Genomic DNA, 23032 nt, shown 5'->3' on the forward strand with positions numbered 1-23032 from the left:
TAATAAGCCTTCCTGCACGCCCCACCCACCTCTTGCATGTGCTTGCATGCCATGCACATATAGCACATGTCTCGCATCAAACAAGATGGCGGCAGGGGCATCAACCCCTTAAGGAAGCCCCCCACCGCCCTCTTGGGTGATGGCAGGAATGTGTGCACAGCATGCATGGTGTGTACACTGCAAAGAGAGGTAGGTGCTACATGCAGGCAGGCACCTTGAAGACCGTGCTACCTGTATGGGGGGGGTTGCTTGGGAGCTCCTGCTCCGCCATCTGTGGCAGCATCAGGTTGTAGGCCTGACGCTGTCACAAATCATGGATTGGGAGCATCACTCTTCCACCCTAAGGGCAGCCCTTCAGGGCCCCCTCTGGGCTGCAGGGTCCCTCAGCCAGGGCCCATCCTGGTTGCCCTCTGGCGCTGGGCCTGAATGCTGGGAGCAAGATGGTGGACACCTTTCCAGGCTGTTCTATCTCCCTTGGAAGGGCCAGAAGTCAGTGGTAGAGCATCTGCTTGGCATGTAGAAGGTCCTATCTTTAATCCCTGGCATCTCCAGGAAGGTCCAGGAGAGACTCCTTGCCTGACCCCCTGGAGAGCCGCTGCCCATCAGTGTAGACCATGCTGAGCTAGATGGACCAATACTGAGCCAGCATTGACTACACTGGCTGGCAGTGGCTCTCCAGGGTTTCAGGCAAGGGACATTCCCACCTCTAGCTGGAGATGCCAGGGATTGAACCTGGGACCTTCTGCACGCAAAGCAGGATGCTCTACCACTGAGCTACATCCCGTATCCAGAGGTAGAGCTCCCTGATGGCCACTGACATCTCTGGCAGTAGTTGAGAGTTAGAAAAGCGGGGAGCAGGGAGTGGAGAACGTCCACCACACTAAAACAGGCATTAAAATGGTGGGGAAGGGAGAGGTGCTGCAATAATAAGCATCTCTGTCTCCCCCAAGCCAACCAGCTGTGAATGGGGTGCCACATTGGAGGAGGGAGTGACATTTCATTTCAGCCCTCTTGATAAAGTGATTCCTTTGAATATTTGGACCACCTTCAAGTCGATCCCGACTTATGGCAACCCTATGAATAGGGTTTTCATGGTAAGCAGTATTCAGAGGGGGTTGACCATTGCCCTCCTCTGAGGCTGAGAGGCAGTGACTGGCCCAAGGTCACCCAGTGAGCTCTGTGGCTGTGTGGGGATTCGAACCCTGGTCTTCCAAGTCGTAGTCCAACACCCTAACCACTACACCACACTGGCTCTCTTGAATATATTCCTGAATAAAAACCAGGGGGACCTCCAATGCCCAATTCCAGTGGCTTGGTGACACGCTCCGGCATCGTTCGTAGCCTGGGTGCAGCTCCTGACCTATCCGGTTGGCAGTGCACGGCCAACACTGGAGCTCGTGGCGCAGAACAGCTTTCTTTTTAGCTAGAATCAATAGGCCTTTGTTTCCCTCGCCCGCTTGTCCAATCCCGCTCTTGACACTGTGGCTGCCCTAAAAATGGTGCGCTTGTAACATGACTGACGTACCGCATCCAGACACGTGAAATCTGGTACGTCTGTTCTAGGTGTGGCTCCCTTTCCTCAGTATAAATTATAGTGCAACAGTTGAAAAAGAAAAGAAGGAAAGAACAGACTATAGAGCTGCTGAGGAAAGACTAATTGCTGGCAAAAAAAACCCGAAGGGCGGGGGGCGGCTTCTGTAATTCTTAGGTCGGCGGAGACAGTGGCAGTGCTGGTGCGCTGCAGCTTGGCTCATGGGGCCGCTTAATTATTCCACCGGCAGGGGATCCCGGCATGCAGTTTTGACCGACTTTGCAGGACCTCATTAGGCAGAAGTATCATTCGCTTGCACAAGTCTCGGGGAAAAAAGTGCTCGCTGTTTGGGTGGATTGTTCTTCTTTCAACATGATGGCAGAACAGAGGACATACGTTTTTTTAGCTGCTCCAAAACAACACGCTCTAATTACTTATTTATTATTATTTAGTTTGCAGTGACTTGACTAATCTCAGGACTGATCAATTAAAAAAAACAATCAGTCGCGTTAGGTCAGTCTCTCTCTCTCTCTCTCTCTCTCTCTCTCTCTCTCTCTCTCTCCCCCCCTTTAATTTCTGAACCACTGGACCGATTTACCAGCTGAACACTGATCTTAAGATCTTCGGACTGCAGGTGGACTGACGCGGGTTGCTTTTCCAAACACATGTTGATTTGCAAAGCTGCGCTTTTTTAAAAAAGAAAAAAAAAAGACGCTCTTAGAAAGTGTTTAATCTCATTTTTCAAGATTGTTGTCCGCTTCTGGGCTCACAGAAGCTAATTTAGCGATCCCCACTCGCCTTTTGAACAGAGCGAAAATTAAAACGAATGTGTGCTGCTTCTTTTATGGGCAAGCCTCTCCGTGGAGAGCAGCTAAGTATTCTGGGGAGGGGGAATATTTGTTATTGCTACTGTAAGGCTCTGTGGAATTTTCTGTAAGGCTCTGTGGAATTTTCTACACCCGCCCTGGGGTGGGACAATGGAATGTTTTGTTGTCCATGCGTAAAGCCACTTTAAGACTCAAGCCAATGAATGTTGGAAGATTCAGGACAGACAAAAGAAAGGGCTTCTTCACACTGTGCGTAGTTAAACAAAGGAATTCACTCCCACAACAAGCAGCGGCCATCAACTTGGGTGGCTTTAAGAGAGGATTTGTCAGATTCGTGGAGGATAAGGCTATCAATGGGCTACTAGCCACAATGGCTATGCTGTGGCTCCACAGTCAGAGGCTGTATGCTTCCAAATACCAGTTGCTGGAAACTGCAGGAGGGGAGAGTGCTCTGGTGCTCAGGTCCCGCTTGTGGGTTTCCACGGGCATCTGGCTGGCCATTGTGAAAACAGAATGCTGGTCTAGATGGGCCATTGGCCTGATCCAGCAGGCTCTTCTTCTGTTCTAAGCCAATTTCTAGCGGAGGGAGAAGAAAAAACTGCCCTTTATCATTGTGGACTGTTGCCTGCGGCTCCCCTCCAAACATCTATTCTCAATTGGGTTGTAACGAGAGATGGGGAGGAATTTGGCTCATTTCACTTTGAAAAGAAAACCTTCCTGATCCACACTTCCCAAAACAGTTCGCGAACTGAGACGCAGCCATCCTTCAAAATGTGTACTGCTCCAAATTTTCTACTAGGGTGAACTGCCCCCCCCGGCCCAAAATGCACATATTGTTGAAAATGAGACATGAGTGCATTCTGTTTGAGAAATCTGTTTGCTCAAAGTCTGTGTATTAGGCAAAACTGCATCCAAAAAGGTCTCAGTTTGGTGAAATCTGTGCTAAAATGCTAATGAATTTTCATGAGGTTTTAAAAACAACATTCACAAACTGGTGTGGAAATGTGGAGAACGGAATGTAGGGCTGGAAAACCGAGAAGCCGTAATCGACAGATCCCTATTCATCCCTAGTCATAACAGAAGCATCACTCACAAACTGCTGGCTGTGTGAGGAAAGCAGCGTCAGGTATGTCGGAGCCCTTTTATTTTCACGATCTAAAGCTGAACTGGAGAAGACATTGGAGACCCACAGTTGGATCTCCCATTGCTTTAAACGCCAGGCCAGGGATGCAAGGAGGAAACGAGTTGGACCATGGCACTGGGGGAGGAATTCAGCATCTACAGAAGCTCAGCGATAGAGTGGTATATGCCTGAGTTGTATATTTTTAGGACCTACCCTATGTTTGTGTTTGTAATAAGTTTTAAACTGATTTTAGTGTTGTATTTTAAATTGTTGTAACCTGCCATGGGACCTTAGGATAAAGAGCAGGGAAATACTACTACTACTATTACTACTGCTACTACTACTACTACTGCTACTACTACTGCTGCTGCTGCTGCTACTACTACTACTACTACTACTATATGTTGGGCATCTGATTTGCATACTGAAGATTTCAGGTTCAATTCCTGGCATTTCCAGGCTAGGCTGGGAGAAAATGTCATCTAGAATCCTGGATAACTGCTGCCAGTCAGTGTCAACAGTACTGAGCTAGATGGAGCAGTGGTCTGACTCAGTATAAGGTAGCTGCCTGTGTTCCTATATATAGAAAAACTTTCTCCCTGCAGCATTTCCCCATTGCAATTCCCCCTCCCTCCGGTTGCTATTTGTTCTAGTAGGAAAACCTTCCAGGCAAGGTATAAGGATAAATCTCTCCATCGCTACTTGTTGTGATGGTTATATGCCTCCTTCTGCTTTTGAGGCAGTGTGTTAGGTGGTTTCCCTCGTGTTCTGTTTGTGAGTTTCCCATTCTTGGCCATTGTGAAAAGCAGGAAGTTGGACTAGAGAGGCCTTTGGCCTGATCCATCAGGGCTCTTCTTGCATTCTTACAAACATAGGAAACTGCCTTATATCTAGTCAGACCACTGGTCCATCTAGTTCAGTATTGTCTACAGTGGCTAGCAGCGGCTGTCCAGGATTTCTGGCCTCTCCCAGCCTTACCTGGAGATGTTAGGGATTGAACCTGGGACCTTCTGCCTGCAAAGCTCTACCACTGAGCTACAGATCTTTCCTTCATAGCACTCCCAATGTATCTCTGAACGTGGTCGTTGTTCATCCATGTGTGTTGGGCTCTGTTGGAGAAGATGGTAGCAGGGATGGTGATAGAGAGGGTAACAGGGAGAGGGGCCTGTTGCCTGCTACCTGTGTTGTATGACCATTCCTGCCAATGGTATGCATGGATTATATATTCAGCTGTAAACCACCCATTGCCATCCTTGATAAATTTGCTAGCTGGTCTGTAAAAAAAAGAAAGAAAAAGATGGGTCTTGAACTCCAGCACAAGAAATGAGGAAATTTGACTCATGGCGACAACAGAAATTGCTTTCAGCGGTAAATGGGATGCAGTCGTGGCATGCTTTGGAAGCAAATTACCTTTGCCAATATTAAAGTCCATTTCTCCCTGCCCTGCTACATTACAGCACCGTGAAGTGGTTGAGCCCTAAGATGGCATTAGGTGGGTAACAGGAAAATATCGCATTATGTGGCGAGTGTGTGTTAATTCTGATTCCTGGCAGCCTTTGGTTTGACATGTGTTACAGTGGTCTTAAAACTTGGTGCTTGAGTTTTGTTGGGATTATCAATGAGCAAATCACAGTTGGGTTAAAGGACACGGTGGTCCTGATCTGAGCCTAGGCCCTAGTGGATATGTACAGACACTAGGGTTGGGTAAAATTTTTGATTCAGTTCACATTTCCAGGAGAATTTATCAAATTCACACTTTCCGAAACAATATGAGAACCAAAACACAGCCATCCTTCGAAATTTGCATTTATTCGAATTTTGGGATGCAGTTTGCCAACTAAACAACATTTACAAAAATGCATCTATTAGGGGAAAGTGGGCATAAGGATGAGTACATGCGTGAAAATAACATGCAAAAGGGCATGATGTGATGAGAAAATGTGTACCTTTGTTAAAACTGCCTAAAAAAGGTGTTTTGTTTGGAGAAATTCACACGAAAATGGTGGAGACTTTTCATGAGGATTTTTTTTCAAAAAATTTGCAGATCCCTGTACAAATGTAGAGAACTGAATTTAACATTGGAAAAATGAGGAACTGAGAGAACCGAAACAGACAGATCTTTCCATCCCTAACAGACACATGGCAACAGGCACATTTTTCTAGACCAGGGATGGGGAATCTCTGGCCCTCCAGTTGCTGGATTCCACTCCCATCAGCCCCAGCCAGCATGGCCAATGGTCAGCAGATGATGGGCGCTGGGTTCTGGTGTTGGATTCCAGCAACATCTGAAGCACCACAGATTCCCTATCTTTGCTCTAGACTCACAGGTACCATGGAGTGGAGAGCACACTTAATAATTTCCCATAACTGGGGGATCTTTCATGTGTCTCAGGCCTGGCCTAAGCCTCTGACAACCTTGGGCAGATGCCCCAGTAGGACCCACAAATGCTGACACATGCCTAGTGCCAGGTGGCTGGGTCTGGGAGCCCCCATTTAAATTTCCCATAATGTCCCAGAGAGAGCGCTGTGGGAAAGTTAAGTGGCGACTTCCTCCTCGTGCCGATTGGAGTGCTGTTGCTCCCTGCTTGAAATGCTGGTGCCACGTTAGTCCACAGAGGTCATAAGAATATAAGAACATAAGAAGAGCCTGCTGGATCAGGCCAGTGGCCCATCTAGTCCAGCATCCTGTTCTCACAGTGGCCAACCAGAGGCGGATGGGCAGTTGCAAGCAGGAACTGAGCTCAAGAGCACTCTCCCTTCCTGTGGTTTCCAGCAACTGATATTCGGAAACATACTGCCTTCGACTGTGTAGCCATTGACCGACTAGTAGCCATTGATAGCCTTATCCTCCATGAATTTATCTAATCTTCTTTTAAAGCCATCCAGGTTGCTAGCTGTCACTGCTTCTTGTGGGAGTGAACTCCATTGTTTTAATTGTGCTCTGTGTGAAGAAGTCCTTTCTTTTGTCTGTCCGGAAATCTTACAACATCCAGCTTCATTGAATGTCCTTGAGTTCTAGTGCCATGAGAGAGGTCCGCTAGCACAGGAGGGAGCGCTGTCATTGGTCCTCTCAGACCTGCAGCCAGCCCTGGTTTCCAGTGTTGTTTTCAGATGAACTGGGGAGCGCTTGATGGAGGCATAGTTTCAACATTCTCTCAGAGGAACGTTTATTGCCAACCATCATGGCCAGGTGGCTGGAGCCCCGTGCACCTCCCAGAGTGCTTCACACCTCTTCCGGCATGAGTCCACTGGATGACATGAGAAGTACTTGATGGCCACCTACTTGCATGGCTTGAAAAGAGGATTGGAGAAATTCATGAAGCATAAGGCTATCAATGGCTACTAGCCACGATGTCTGTGTTCTACCTCCACTGTCAGAGGAAGTATGCCTCTGAATGCCAGCTGATGGGAATGTCAAGTGGGTACAATGCTGTTTAAAGATGGGAAGGCCCAGGAAACTGGGAAAAATAGGAAAAATACACACACCCCATTTTTTCCTGAAAAATTGAGGGGAAATGGGAAAAATGTAAAAAAAGGGTGTTTTTTCAGTGTTTTCCCATTTTTTCCGCTGGGCCTTTCACATCTCTGGTACTGTTGCACTCAAGTCCTGCATTCAGGCTTCCCATAGGCTTCTGGCTGGCCATTCTGCGAATAGGATGCTAGACTAGATGAGCCACAGGCCTGATGCAACAGGGAATGCTCTTATGTACTCGCACCAAAACTGCCTGTCCTGGGTGCTGGGTGTCCCAACCTCAATATTTCCCATGCGATGAAGGAGACTTGCATGGGCAGAGGATTCGAGCATTCTTGCAACCACATGGAGCAATTGAGAAGGGGCAGGGCTTGTGGAAGGAGGAGGAGTCAGAGCGAGACTTAGGAGTTCTAAATGGGAGGAGCTAGGAGAAAGAGTGTGTGTGAGGGTTCTAAATGGGAGGAGATAGGGCCCATGCGTGGAACAATAGGATGAAGCTTAGAGGGTTTCTAATGTGTGGAAGTGTTTTGTGCCATTGGGCACGCTGCTATAGGCATTTTAAAACTGGGCCCAAGGTGTTGGCCACATTCACACCATACATTTATTCCACTATTCCCTGGGAAGAGGGATGGACTGTTAAACCACTCTGGGAACTGTAGCTCTATGAGAGGAAAAGGGGGCCTCCGAACAACTCTCAGCACCCTTCACAAACTACACTTCCCAGGATTCTTTGGGGGAAGCCATGACTGTTTAAAATGGATCAATTGTGGAATAAATGTATGGCATGAATGTGGCCATTCTGTTCAGAGGAGGGAAAGCATTCATGGCTATCTCTTATCTCTCTGCTCCACAGGTTACAAAAATGGTCAAAACGGTCACAACTAGAACCGTCCGCCAGGTCCCTGTTGGGCCTGATGGCCTCCCTGTGGTGGATGGGTCGTCTCCCATGGGCAGTTACACTGACTCTATAGACAGGAGACACCTGAAGAATGGGGAACGGTACATAACACCGCAAGCATCTTCCACCTTGACCCGCTCTTACAACAGCTACAACGACTCCTATCCCGATGGCCACGACACCCAGTACCGCCCATTCATGGGCCACGATGGTTACGGAGACCTCCCTGACAACTATGGCAGCTTGTCCCGGGGCGTCAATTACCGTCCGCGTTACGCCTACATCCCTGGGAACAGTTACCGGCCAGAGGACGGGAGTTTCACATTGCCAACCAGGAGGGATAACTACGGCCCATTACCCCAACCCCAGGTGCCAACAGGGAGCAACGTGGACCTGAACCGCTCCCAGCCGGAACGATTCCAGCCGGAACCGTACGGGCTCGAGGATGATAACCGCAGCCTTGGGGTTGACGATGAGGGGTATGAACTGGATCCAGAGTATTCGACTGTGAACCGTAGGACGTCATCTGGGATGCCTGAGAGAGGAAGGCCTCACAAAGGAAGGTAAAACGATTGGGTTGATTATTTGCTTTTTTTTGTAGTTACTCTTACTGCTGTTGTCTCATAGAAACAATAAGCCAGGGCAGGAGGGAGGTTCTGGCTTGCTGGCATCTGGTCAGTGGGTGAATATCCTAGAGGAACAGGATTTATATAGGACTCCTACCCTATCAGGAAAGGCACTTTAGGAGCCAATCGAAAGTCTAAGGAACTTCTCTAGGAACTATGAAAGGTAGAGAAAATATTGTGGGGAGGGAGAGATTCTAGAGTGCCAGTTCCTCCCTGGAATATCATGAGATCTCAGTAGGGGTCTGGTCTTGGTTGTTGGGTGTCAAGGCAAGGGTGTGATCCGAACAGGCTAGACCGCAGCTGAAGTAAGCAGAATAGGGTTCAAGGGGGCTACAGGCAAAGCGCAGCACCAGGTGCCAGATAAAATAGAGAATTTTGTCACGAAGTACATAGTTAGATTATGGAATTGCCTACTGAAGGAGGTAGTGATAGTCATCCACTTGGAGGGCTTTAAAAGAGAATTAGACAGATCCATGAAGGATAGGGCTAGCAATGGCTCCTATCCATGATGGTGATATACCACCTCCAGCATCAGAGGCCCCATGCATATGAACACCATTTGCTGGGGAGCCACAACAGCAAAAGGCTGTTGCACTAACGCTCTGCTTGCGGGCTTCCCAGAGGCATCTAGTTGGCCACTGTGAGAACAGGGTGCTGGACTAGATGGGCCTTTGGCCTGTTCCAGCAGACTCTTAGTATGTCCGCTGCTGATACTGTATCTACTTAAGAGATTGGTTGCAATGTTGCAACACTAGGGGCAGACTGAACAACTGGTTCTCCTAGTACCTGTACATTTGCACTTTAAAGAATCAGAGACATCCCTTTGATGTGTTGTTTGATGGTATCTCCATAAGGCCAACTTCCTTGTAAGGAATCCCCTCCCCACTTTGCATTTTTTTCTGGTGTTCCCCCCTTCCATATTTAAATATGATGAAGGAGCTTTTGACAAGCAATTTAATTTGATGGCAATTTGCAGAAACATAAAGAGGCAAGCGTGAGGTCTTACCATTTAGGGCTGCATCTCTCATTGTCATTTTAAAAAATATTCAAAGCCACATTTGCACAAATAAATTTGCCTTCGTCTTTCATTTCCAAGGAGCCTTTCACAATAAATAATGCTTTCTCTTTAATGCCAAAGCCCCCGAGTAATTAACCTTTGATTGCAGGGTGGTTTTTTTTTGTTTCTGTTTTTCTCTTAGCTTTTCTTCTTTAAAAACAGATTCTGTGTTCAATTAAAGGCAGTAGATTTGATGACTCGAAATTGACAGCAGAAAAATGGCGGTGTCACACATCTGCTGGTAGAGCTTGATATGCTTCAGATGTTTCCCTCCATTTTTGTGTCCCTTTCCTCGTCTGTTAGTGCCAGCCATGCCCTTTTCCAGGATACTCCATTCCATTCTCAGCGCTCCAGTTTTCTGTTCTCTAAGTTTCTGGGTTGGTGTGGTATAGTGGTTAGAGCAGGGGTGGGGAACCTCTGGCCCACCAGGGGATCCAACTTGGACCAAAAGACCTTTTTCCTTGAGCCACACCCACCTGTCAATCACTTGTGACATCAACTGATAGGTGGGAAGGTGTGGTTCAATTTTGCCTTGGCTGCATGTGCCTGTTCCCATGTGCCTGTCTACATTCCACCTCCATTGTCTGAGACAGTGCGCCTCTGAATGCCAGTTGCTGGGGATCGCAAGTGAAGAGAGTGCTGCTTATGGGCTTCCCAGGGGCACCTGGTTGGCCACTGTGAGAACAGGATACTGGACTAGATGGGCCACTGGCCTGATCCAGCAGGGCTCTGCTTATATTCTTACGACTGCAACAAAATGTTGCAATGTGTAGGGCTCCTGTTGAGGATTCCAGCAAGCCAGCCGTGCCTTTTTCCAGGAGACTCGGTTCCATTTCCCAATTAAACCCTCGCCATGCCCACCCATTTTGTCAGTTAGCATTCCATAGCCGCTCATTGGCTGTTTGGAGGCTTCCCTCCCTTTGTTTTTTTCCCCCTTAAAGGTTCCCCCAAGCCTGTTGATATCTCCATCTTGTGCATGGGTGAACATATGAACGTGAGAAGAGCCCTGCTGGATCAGGCTAGTAGCCCTTCTAGTCCAGCATCCTGTTCTCACAGGGGGCAACCAAATTCCTGTGGAAGTCCACAAGCAGGACCTGAACGCAATATCACTCTCCCCTCCTGCGGTTTCCAGGAACTGGGATTCAGAAGCAGGCTGCCTCTGACCTGTGGAGGTAGAACATAGCCACTGATAACTTTGTCTGCCATGAATGTGTTTAATCTAAGCCATCCAGGTTGGTGGCCATCACTGCCTCTTGTGGGAGTTAATTGCATAGTTTAACTATGCGCTGTGTAATGTTCTTCCTTTGCTCTGAATTTTCCAATATTTACCTTCATTGGATACCCACAAGCTTTGGTGTTATGTAAGAGGGAGAAAAACGTCTCTCTGCCCACTGTCTCCATGCTATGCATCATTTTATGCTCTTCTGTCATGTCACCTCTTACATGCCTTTTCTCTAAACTCTGAAAGCCCCAAATCCTGCAGCCTTTCCTCACAAGGGAGTTTCTCCATCCCCTTGATAATTCTGGTTGCCCTTATGTGAACCTTGTGGTGCCGATTTGGCTGCATAACCAATGGCGGTGACACCCAAACAATGGGAATAGGGGAGCCCCTCTTACCAAAGCCAAGACTTGTCTTTAAATTCAACCTACAACACGGGACCCAGTTGAAATGAGGAAAAACTTCCTAACAGAGTGGTATGACAACTCCCTAGGGAGGTGGTGGGCTGTCCAATGCTGGAGGCATTCAAGAGGCAGCTGGACAGCCACCTGTCGGGGATGCTTTAAGATGGATTCCTGCATTGAGCAGGGGGTTGGACTTGATGGCCTTATAGGCCCCTTCCAACTCTACTGTTCTATGATTCTATGAAATGACTAATTTCATATTTCCATTGACTTTTGTAAGTATCCTTTTAGGAAGACTTCAGGCCTCAAGATACCACTGCTTTGCCACACGTTTCTGCTGCTCAACCATCCTGCCATCCATTTCTCCACTTAGCGACAAGTTGTGCTGATTTATTGTTGCTATCCCTCTATCCTGTATAAACAACTATCCCTTAGAGATCAGACATGAAAAGAGAGCCTAGCGGCTTTCCTCCCACTTAGAAATGAGCAAAGGAATCGATTTTCAATAAGTCTTGAAAGGTTAATAATTCTAGCGATAAATGAAACTCGCCCAATGGACAAACAATATAGCTGGCAACAGGCAGCTGAAGCATGCATTACTGTAGCATTCAGAAACCAACCAAACTGTAGACTTTTCCTGTGTGGGAGCTGGATTTGATTTACACCACGTGCGTGATCTGGTTATCTCTTGCCTTGACTACCGCAATTGCCTCTTCCAGGGTGGCCCGAATGTTGCTGTGTCGCCTTCTATGTGAAGTTTCAAATTCAGGGTATTAATTTAGAACAGATATAAGGGACTGTCTCCAATGTTCTCTGTCTGCTAGTGCAAGGACTCTTGCGCCAGCTCAAGGGCAGGTTTTAATGTTGTGCAACAGAGGAATCCAATGCAACAGTTGTGCTTGCAGAAACTCAATGTGCAACAGATTGCGCAATCTAGTGTGCAACAGATTGCACAATCTGGTGTGCAACAAAGCTGCCAGCAACCTTCTTATGCATTCTCGGGCAAAATATTTTGCCAGCAGGACAAGTCTACCGCTCAGTGACTTTAACTTAGTGGTACAATTGATATTTTTATTTTATTTATTTAACAACATTTATATCTCCTTCTTGATCATAACAAAACTTCAAAGTCAGTGGTTCTTAACTTTTTTGGGGTCATGTCCCCTTTGAGAATCTGATGAAACCTATGGATCCCCATAAATAAATAAATTCGATTCATTTAATTGTGTTGGAAATTGGTTTTTTTTTTGTGCCCAGTTTATGGATCACAGATTAAGAACCCTTGCTGTAAGCAGTTTGCAAGGAATACAAGCCTTTTCTTAATAAGCAAGCACTCATGTATGTACAGCATCAATCAACTGAACTTAACCTTCTCTCACAAAGCTAAGGCTGCAATCAGACAGCAATTTATTCCATTTCCCCAACATTTCCTTACCTAATAATTTCCACATTTTATTTGATCTTTCACATGATGTAAAAGCCACTTCTGGGAATCTAACAGAATATAGTGGAAGTTTAGCGCTCATTTCCGTGTTAATTGCTTCCAGAAAAAATCCATTTGCAACCCCACTAGGCCAGAAAATCACAGGAGTAAAGTGACAAAACTTGGGGCAGTATACCAGCAGGCAGTTGTTTCCCACTGTTTTCAGGGGGGAATCACAGGGGAACAGAAGTGTGCATGTGCCGAAAGGGTGGTGGAGTAGTGGCATGCCCACCGACATTCATTGTCGGGTCACACAACACCCACTTGGTGTGAATGAAATTTAGCATGACATGGCAGCAAATCAGCTGTTGCGCTCAAGTCCTGCTTGCGGGCTTCCCATGGGCATCTGGTTGGCCCTTGTGAGAACAGGGCGCTGGACTAGATGGCCCTTTGGCCTGATCCAGCAGGTATTTATTTATTTTATTATTTATTAATTCAATTTATATACCGCCACATAGCTGAAGCTCTCTGGGCGGTTTACAACAGGTAAAAAACATCTAACATACAATTAAAACCTCATATTAAGCAGTTTAAAAATAAGTTAAAAATATCAAGAATTAAAACATAATTAAACACACACTAAAATGCATATTAAATACTACTAAAATGCTGAAAATGCCTGGGAGAAGAGGAAGGTTTTTATCTGACGCCAAAAGGATAATAATGTTGGTGACAGGCGTATCTCATCAGGAAGAACATTCCATAGTTCGGGGGCCACCACTGAGAAGGCCCTTTTTCTTGTTGTCACCTTCCGGGCTTCTTTCTGAGTAGGCACCCGGAGGAGGGCCTTCGATGTTGAGTGCAGTGTGCGGGTAGGTTCATATCGGGAGAGGCGTTCCATCAGGTATTGTGGTCCCATGCCGTACAAGGCTTTATAGGTTAAAGCCAGCACCTTGAATCGAGGTATCTTCTTATTGCCCTTAAGGTGGTTAGACAGACTGCGAAAAAGACAAATAATTGGGTGTTAGAATAAATGAAACCCGAAGTGTCACTAGAAGCTAAAATGATGAAACTGAGGTTATCATACTTTGGACACATCATGAGAAGACAGGATTCACTAGAAAAGACAATAATGCTGGGGAAAACAGAAGGGAGTAGAAAAAGAGGAAGGCCAAACAAGAGATGGATTGATTCCTTAAAGGAAGCCACAGACTTGAACGTACAAGATCTGAACAGGGTGGTTCACGACAGATGCTGTTGGAGTTCGCTGATTCATAGGGTCACCATAAGTCGAAATCGACTTGAAGGCACATAACAACAACAAAGCCATCATGGCTTGGCTCTGCCTCCACTGTTGGAGGCAGCCTGTCTCTGAATATCAGTTGATGGGGATCACAAGTCAGGAAGGTGCTTTTACAGTCAGTTCCTGCTTGCAGGCTTCCCATGGGAATCTGGTTGGCCACTGTGAAAACAGGGTGCTGGGCAACGATGGGCCTTTGGCCTCATCCAGCAGGCTCTTCTTATGTTCTAATGCACTGTCCCTGTCCCCTGCCAGCATATGCCCCCCGACAAATGGCATCCAAGGGAACATAGTCCTCGACGGGGGGGGGAAGGCTCCCCACCCCGGCTCTATACTTTCAGTGTCTATGCTTTTTCTTTCCCTGTTTAGAGCAGGGTTCTGTGAAATCATCCCATCATTATTTTTAACATAGTCGTCGCGCCGTTAAGTGTGCGTGGAGCCTTACAGACTTACATGGGCACATTCCTGCTCTCAAGGCAAGCTGCTGCCCAACTTCTTTGTCAAAGACAGCCCATGGCAAATGCATAGTGGATGGGCAAAACATAGTAGGAAATACATTAAAAGGCAAAGCACAGTGCGAAAGAGCAAATAAAAATGGCAGGTAAAACAGGAGAGGCAACAGAAATAAAACAACGGGCAAAGTCTGTTAACCACACATGGACATGGACTGCCTTCAAGTCGATCCCGACTTATGGCGACCCTACGAATAGGGTTTTCATGGTGAGCAGAATTCAGATGTGGTTTACCATTGCCTTCCTCTGAGACTGAGAGGCAGTGACTGGCCTAAGGTCACCCAGTAGCTTCATGGCTGTGTGGGGATTCGAACCCTGGTCTCCCAGGTCGTAGTCCAACACTCTAACCGCTACACCACATCATTAAAAGGATCTCAGATGTCATGAAAGGTGTGTGAAAATAGACTCAAGCTGACTAAAGAGAGTGGCCAGGTAAACATTTATGGTGGGGCTGGGAATCTCAGGCCGAGGGGCCAAATGTAGCCTCTCTGTCTGGCCTTTGGGACTGTTCCTAGGCCACACCCCCTCTCTTCCCAGTCCACACCTCTCAGCTGAGGTGTGTCTTTGAGTGTGTTTGCCTGGCTAGGATGTGTCCTTGAACTCTGAAAATGCCTCTTGATTCTCTGGATGGAGGATAGAGAGGTAGGGGTGTGTGTGTGTGTGTGTGTGTGTGTGTGTGAACTAGCTTACTGTACAAAGGCAAAATTTATATTCATTGCTCCACCCGCTTTTGATCCCACCTGCCACTCACATGTGATCCCCAAAGCTTGCCCAGAAGGAAGTTCCATAATTCAGGGGCCAGCACAGAGGAGACCCTCTCTCCTATAGCCACCTGCCTGTCAGCTTCGGGGCTGGGAGCTGGGCTGTAACTAATCAGCCGGCAGTTAGCTAGGTCGTAAATCTGCCGAGGCCAGCAGATAACAGCAGCCGGATGGAGAAAGGAATGCTTCTAAGAACCATACCAGTAGCAGTGTCCGAAAGTGTCATCAAGTTGGGGAAGCTGGGTTCAGAAAGCCAGGGGTTCTGTCCGAAAGGTCTGGAGTCTGCAAACTATGTTTCACATGGAGGTCACACCCGATGTTGTAGTCAGCAGCCTGCTGCAGTCGCAAACTGCCTTTTAAAACCCACTTCTTAGGCAGGTGCAGGTGATTAGTCTCCCAACTTCTCAGAGCCGCTTGTTCTTAAACGGCCCGACCTCCTCCTCCTTTGCTGCGATACTCACTGGCATCTTCGCTCTGCAGTGGGGAGGGGAGCCTCCTGTTCAACCCCTGAATCTGCTTGAACGGCTTCAGCCGGGACCTGGACATTCTCCAGCTGGGGAAGAGATGGAGTTGTGTCCTCAGGGATTCCGCTTGTTCCTTCTTCTGGGTCTGGCACCGCTGCCTCTTCCTCCTCCTCCGAGGAGTCCTCTGAAGGGGCCATAACACTGCCTAACCTCAGAAGACAGGCAATTTACAGAAATGGCAATCCTTTAGAAAATGTATTAATATCATGTTTTAATGAGATATCCTATTGCTCAGTGGGAGATGACATCCATTGAATTCATACGCTTGCAAGGTCAATTCCTGGCATCCTATAGACTACTAGCGAATTCATTATCTGAGAATGGGTCCTTATATAGGCCAAATGGCACCCATCCACGTAAGAGTATCAGCAAGCTGGGAGAGCCCAAGGACTACAGAAGTACAAAAAAAAAAATTTAGGTGGAAATAAATACAAGCCAAAGGGTTGGGTGGCCCAGCACTCAGCATGCTCAATGGGCGGGGAATGCTGACTGTCTGATACAGGTGAGGGGAGCCCTAGAAAACCAAGGGGAATGGAATATCCTGAAAGAGGGCATGACTGGCTGAACTCAGAACAACAGTGCTCTGCCCATTTATTGGTGCCTGGAGGTGGTAACGGGCTGGCTGAGGGCCGATAAGATGGCCAATAATTTTGTGGGTGGATTTGTAGAAACTGCCCTGTGATTATAAGCAGTATACAAATACTTAACTATATAAAATAAATGAATTTTGAAAGGATCTTAAGTAGCAGGGCATCTATCTGCCTTAGAACTCGGAAAGCTTCTTCCAGTCAGAGCATGCAATACTGGGCTTGATGGACTCGTGTTTCAAGTCGCTATTGGCGGCTTCATATTTATATGTTAGTTATTATTACTATGTCTGAGGTGGTGTGCCTCTGAAGGCCAGTTGCCGGGAATCGCAGGTGGGGAGAGCGCTCCTGCCCTCAGTTCCTGCTTGTGGGCTTCCCATGGGCATCTAGTTGGCCACTGTGAGAACAAGATGCTGGACTCGATGGGCCTCTCGCCAGATCCAGGAGACTCTTCTTATGTTCTTAGGGCAAAATGCAGTTGTGAGGGCTGTGTTGGAGCATTAGCTCACAGCCACATAACCCTATTTTGAAACACCTGCACAGGTTGCCAGTTGTCTTCCAGGCCCAGTTCAGGCCCCATCTGCAGTACACATTTCAAATAGTATTATACAGCCATGGCCTCCCCCAAAGAATCTTGGGAGTTGTTGTTATTATTTATTAGATTTATATCCCGCCTTTTCTCCCAGTAGAAACCCAGGGCGGAGTTGTAGTTTGTGAAGGGTGCTGAGAGTTGTGAGAGACCCCCTCACAGAGCGACAATTCCCAGAGTTCCCTGGGAGGGGAGGGACTGACTGTTAAACCACTCTTGCAGTTGTAGCTCTGTGAGAGGGGCCTCCTCACAACTCTCAGCACCTTTCACAAACAACAGTTCCCAGGATTCTTTTGGGGGGAAGCCATGCCTGCTTAGGGATAAGAGTGCTTTAAATGTGTGATACAGATGGTGCTACAGTGTGCTTTTAAAGGCCCAAATGACCTGAGATGCAATACTTGGAAGAGCACTTTCTTCTGTATCAACTTGCATGTCTCCTTAGATCAGTACATGATGCCCTGCAAGTGGTCTCTATGTTCAGGGCCGGTGCCAGAGGGTGGCCAGCTCGGGCCCTGGCTGAGGGCACCTGAGGCTCAGAGGGGCCCCTGAAGGGCCTCTTCTTAAGGTTGGAGGGTAGTGCTCCCATTCTGTGATCCGTGACCCTCCCACAGATTGAGGAGAAGTAGGTGGGATGTGCACGTGGGCTTATCGAAGCCCACACGCTGTGTCTGTATTGGGGGGGTGCCTGGGAGCTCCCTCCCTGCAATCTGCTACGAGCATACATGCCTGCCATCAACCAAGATGGCGGTGGGGTCATCAGCCCCCTATGGAAGCCCCCACCACCATGTTGGTTGATGGCAGGAATGCGCACCTGCTGCGGATTGCGGAGGAGGAGCTCCCAGGCGCACCCCCCAATACAGATAGCGCATGGACTTCAGAAAGCAACGTGACAGGTTAGGCCCAAGGGCCCAGTCATGCCTGGTGCTGGACCTGCTTATATTGTGTGAAGTATGAGGCGAGGTGGGCTGGGGAAGGGCCTTTTCAGTGGTGGATGAGGGTATATGGAACTGTCTCCACAATTTACTCTAAGCTTTTCCCCTCCTGCACAAGCAGCCAGTGCACTGCCCGCCCCTGAACTAATCAAGTAATTCATCCCATGTAATATACTATTAATATAACGTTATGAAGATTTGAAAGGAACCAATATTTACCTCCATTTTCTTTTTTTGTTTCTTCTCTATTTCTTTTTTAGAAATCACGCAGCTCCTTATTAAAATCCGATATGCTCACCTGCACAAAAACATTTCACGTTTTTCAGTTTTTGTTTCATAATATGCTTTTTTTTTTTGGAATTGTCATAAATAACAAAAGAATCAAAAAGAATATCCCTCCCATAGCTGAAGTATACAAATTCGAACCACTTCAAGTAGAGCTAAATTACTGCACCATTTTTTTTGATGCTGCCCCAAATGTATGCAGCTGCACATTAGACTAAACCCTGACTCCCGCCCAAGGCTTGTCTTGCCTCTTCATTCTTAATTTGTTTGTTTGCTTATTTAATTTGTATCCTGCCCTTCCTCCCAGAAGGAGCCCAGGGCGGGCCAACAAAAACACTAAAAACCACTCTAAAACATCTTAAAAACAGACTTTAAAATATATTAAAAACAAAATATCTTTCTTTTAGATGACGGGGTAAGATGCGTCTCTTCTGCCAAACTTTTGAAGGGGGGATAGGAAGGTTTGGGTTGCAGAGCTTGGAAAAGTTGCTTTTTTAAAACTACAACTCCCATCAGCCCCAGCCACCATGGCCACTGGATTGGGCTGATGGGAGTTGTAGTTCAAAAAAGGAACTTTTCCAAGCTCTAATGTAATGAGTTCTCCCCCCCCCCATCCCGTTGGACTGTTGTTTTACAATGAAGCCTTTTATGTTGCTGTGATTTTGATTTGGTACAGTTTTTATTAATTTTCTACTTGCTTCATTTCTGGACACACCTCCCTGTGACCCTAAGGTGAAGGGCGGTATAAAAATGATTGTTTTTATTTAAATATAAATAAAATGTCAGGGTTGAAACTTTGAATGAATGGGGCACTGGAGAAGGGAAGACGGGGGATTAAGCGTCTCTTTTATCTAAACGGTATAGGGAAAATGACCTTCATCCTTTCCTATGTACATGCCTCTGTTGGAGAAATACCTTAACCTAGCTACCTTCCTTAACCTTTCGTGAGGCTATAGCAGAGATAGGGAACCTCCACTCTGTGGGCCGAATGTGGCCCTACAGGCCTGTCTGTGTGGCCCTTGGGACCCTCCCTGGGACACACCCCTCACTGGCCTTGCTTCCCACCCTCGTTGAGAGGCGCCTCTTGCTTGCTTGGATGGAGGATAGAGAAGCATGTGTGTTTGTGTGTTGAAAGTAGCCCCCTGTACAAGAGTAAACGTGCATGCATTGCTCCGCCCACTTTTGCCTCTGGCCCTGCCGACCACTATCGTGTGGCCCCTGAAAGGTTGCGCAGAAGGGAAGGCAGACCTTGGGCTGAAAAGGGCTCCCCACCCCTTGGGCTGTGGGATTGAATCAACTCTTCCTCCCCCCACATTTACGATCTTTGTGCTTTCCGCTCAGTGGACATCTCTCTCATTTTGTTGTATGACTGTGACTCTCCCTCGGTCCTGCCTTCTCTCAAACTCACTCTGCGCTTTTGTAGGGGTGCCATTTGTAGGGGTGCCTTTCCTGCCTCTCTCTCTCCTTCTTCTCTCTCTCTCTCTCCCCCCTCAAACTTCCTGACAATGGCCTTTTGTTCGGCCCTGTGGTCCATCCATCTCACTCTGAATATCCCTCATCTCCACCCACAGAGCTAAAAATAAACAAGCCTACCCTCTTTTTCATAGAATCGTAGAATAGTAGAGTTGGAAGGGACCTATAAGGCCATCAAGTCCAACCCCCTGCTCGATGCAGGAATCCAAATCAAAGCATTCGCGACAGATGGCTGTCCAGATGCCTCTTGAATGCCTCCAGTGTCGGAGAGCCCACTACCTCTCTAGGTAATTGGTTCCATTGTCGTATGGCTCTAATAGTTAGGATGTTTTTTCCTGATGTCCAGTCAAAATCTGGCTTCCTGCAACTTGAGCCCATTATTCTGTGTCCTGCACTCTGGGACGATTGAGAAGAGATCCCAGCCCTCCTCTATGTGACAACCTTTCAAGTACTTGAAGAGTGCTATCGTATCTCCCCTCAGTCTTCTCTTCTCCAGGCTAAACATGCCCAGTTCTTTCAGTCTCTCCTCATAGGGCTTGGTTTCCAGTCCCCTGATCATCCTTGTTGCCCTCCTCTGAACCTCTTCCAGGTTTTTGTTTGCCTTGCATGAATAGCTACTGTTTGGGTTTTGCCCTGTGTACCTCCTCATCACATCCAATCCCGTGAGTATATTTTCGTTTCCAGCCCAAAGCCAATTCCCATCCCACCCACCAGTTTCAACAATTCATCTACCTTCTAGCACCCACAAGGCCACTGATTCATCACTTCTGGAACTGCCCAGGTGAGCGAATAAATCCACCATTTTAGGAGATTTGTTCTATGCCCCCTTTTAGGGATGGGGGAGAAATTAGATTCAGTTTGCATGTCAAGCCAAATCTAGCACACGTGCACTTCCCAAAAGGATATAAGAACCAAAGCACAGCCGTTCGTTGGCATTTGCACTTGTCCGAATTTTGTGATGTAGTTCTCCAGCCAAGCGATGTTTCCAAAAATGCATGTATTAGGAGCCAGTGTACAGTAGAACAGATATACCACTGAAAGTAACGTACAAAAATGCATTATATTAGGAGAAATTACTTGCAGAAATGCGTGCCTTAGCCAGACTATGTACAAAAATGTATTTATGAGGAGGAATTTGTACTAAAATGCTGGAGAATTTTCAGGAGGGTTTTCTTTTTAAGAAATTGGCAAATTGCTGCAGAAATATGCAGTTTGAGGGAAGGGCCGTAGTTCAGTGGTAGAGCAACTGCTTTGTATGCAGAAGGTCCGCTGTTCAACCGCCGGCATCTCCAGGTATGGCTGGGGGAGGACCCTGCCTGAAACCCTGGAGAGCTGCTGCCAGTCAGTGTGAACAGTATTGAGCTAGATGGACCCAAACGCTCTGACTTGGTAGAAGGCAGCTTCCTGTATTGGCAGAAGAGTCCATATAGCAAGGCAGCACTATTGCTACTTAGATCATCATCAGAAAGAAAGCAGCAAGCGAAGGCTATTGTCTGCTTATACCATCCGCCTGTCATCCTGGACCAAGGCACATTATTATTACAGTAGGGCCCCACTCATATGGCGGGTTACATTCCAGACCCCCGCCTAAAAGCAAAACCTGCCGAAAAGGGGAACTCCGCCAATAAAATGGTGCCCGAGAAACACCGTAAAAGAGGAACAAGTGCCATATGAGTGGGGCCTTACTCTAATTTTAGCCACCGTATTAGTGGAACTCCGAAAAGTGGGCTGCCGAAAAGCAGGGCCCTACTGTACGATTATTATTGTTGTTGTTGTTGTTATATACCGCTCCATAGCCAAAGTTCTCTGGGCAGTTTACAATTAAAAACATTAAAAACAAATATACAAATTTAAAAACACATGCTAAAATGCCTGGGAGAAGAGGAAAGTCTTGCCCTGATGCCGAAAAGATAACAGTGTTGGTGCCAGGCACACCTCGTCATTGCCGCCAGGTGCACATTGAACACATCGGGCCACCTTCCATGCAGACGGCTGCAATCCTGTTTGAGCGTTTGGAAAGGGAAGACTTCACGTAGCGAGAGACCTGTGGTTGCGCTGGCTTCAGAGCATTTCCACCTCTGCTTTCTGAAGCCGGAGACACATGATGCTAGTCAAACTCCACCTCTTTTTACTCAGAAACCTGGGGAAATGCATCTCCAGTGCTTTTCTCTGTGAAATCAGCTTCACACAGAAATCAAAACTGGTTGTTCACCTTATAGCCACTCCACGGTGCATCCGATGAAAACGCTTTGCTGTAGCTTGGGCAGAGACAGTGATTGGCCCAATGCTTTGCTGCAGGCAGTCCTAAGAGGTCTTGAGATGAGCAGCGGGGAAGTAGAGGGATGTGTCCAGTCAGGGGCAAAAGCATTTTTAACATGTTTTAAACAAAAGCCAGAGAAAACATTCTGGCTGCTTTTGAAGCAGTTAACGTGTCTGCTACAGCCTTATCCTGAGCGACAAGTTCAAACCAGAGATCATCCTTATTGGTTGCCCTCTGTGTGTCGTAGCTTCCTGGGAAATACTTCAAAGTGTTAATCCCATTTTGAAGGCCAGCGCCTGTAAGAGCTAAATGGGATGGCAGCAGAGACTGTAATCCTGTTTGTTTTGCAATAATGGACTCATTGACAGGCGGTTTTGGTTGGAAGGAACAAAGTCCGAACAAAGGAGGCCTTAGATGTAACTTAATAGCAATGCAGTGAGTTATAGTAACTCCGCTCCAGCGTCCCTCTGACTCTGAGGGCTCTGTTTCCTCTTGTCAACATGCTGTTCCTCCGTGGTTGATGATGGGAACCAGCCTACGTAGTTATTGCATTCCTCCGCGCAGTGTCTGGAAGGGCAAACAAAGTTGTCGGTGGGTACAAAACTGGGCTTTTGGGGGGTATTCTTTTGTTTGTTTTTCTTAGACCTGCAGAACTGACACTCTTAAGAAGTGCCAGAGAATGTTCCTTTTGCACTTGCAAGAGATCAGTCCTTTAGTGTGGCAGCACCTGCACTTTGGAACTCCCTGCCCATTGATATGATACACATTTTTTGCAACACAGTTCCTCCTATATGCATTTTGATGCATGCTTCTCCCTAGTATATATGCATTGCTTGTACAGATTATTCAGGCTGGATGAATTGCATTGCAAAATTCAAAGGAGTGTCAGTTCCAAAGAATGGCTGTGGTTTTGGTTTGTGTATTGTTTAGGGAGCTGTGAATTAGGCAGGCTTACCTTTAGATGTGAATTGAATTGAATTTTTCCACCATCCCTAGCAACTGGAAAATGTTTGGGCATGGCATTTCGTCTTGATTATCGTAAGAGTATAAATCAGCCTGAATAATGTTCTTTGATGAACAATGCTTGAGGATGAACGTATTTCTCTATATGTGTGACTGTTGAATATTACCTCTGTCCCTGTTTTCATAAGCATGGCAGTAGAGTTGGCAGAAGTGTTTACTTATTCTTCTATATTCTTTGTTGGAATCATCATGTAGGAAATCCTCAG

At 47.0% G+C, this 23032-nt stretch overlaps 1 protein-coding gene across 15 annotated transcripts in view; it reads left to right on the top strand.

Moving 5' to 3' along the window:
- ARVCF (ARVCF delta catenin family member) overlaps window positions 1-23032 on the top strand; it is a 576381-nt gene that overhangs the window by 409432 nt on the left and 143917 nt on the right. For all 15 annotated transcript variants that reach the window (XM_061603426.1, XM_061603419.1, XM_061603418.1 and 12 more), the window contains one exon: window positions 7807-8414. In XM_061603426.1, coding sequence (XP_061459410.1) covers window positions 7807-8414 — 608 coding nt within the window. The remainder of the gene's footprint in view (window positions 1-7806; window positions 8415-23032) is intronic.

This window comes from Rhineura floridana, chromosome 19 (genome assembly GCF_030035675.1).
Source record: "Rhineura floridana isolate rRhiFlo1 chromosome 19, rRhiFlo1.hap2, whole genome shotgun sequence".
In the NCBI taxonomy this organism is placed as follows: Eukaryota; Metazoa; Chordata; class Lepidosauria; order Squamata; family Rhineuridae; genus Rhineura; species Rhineura floridana.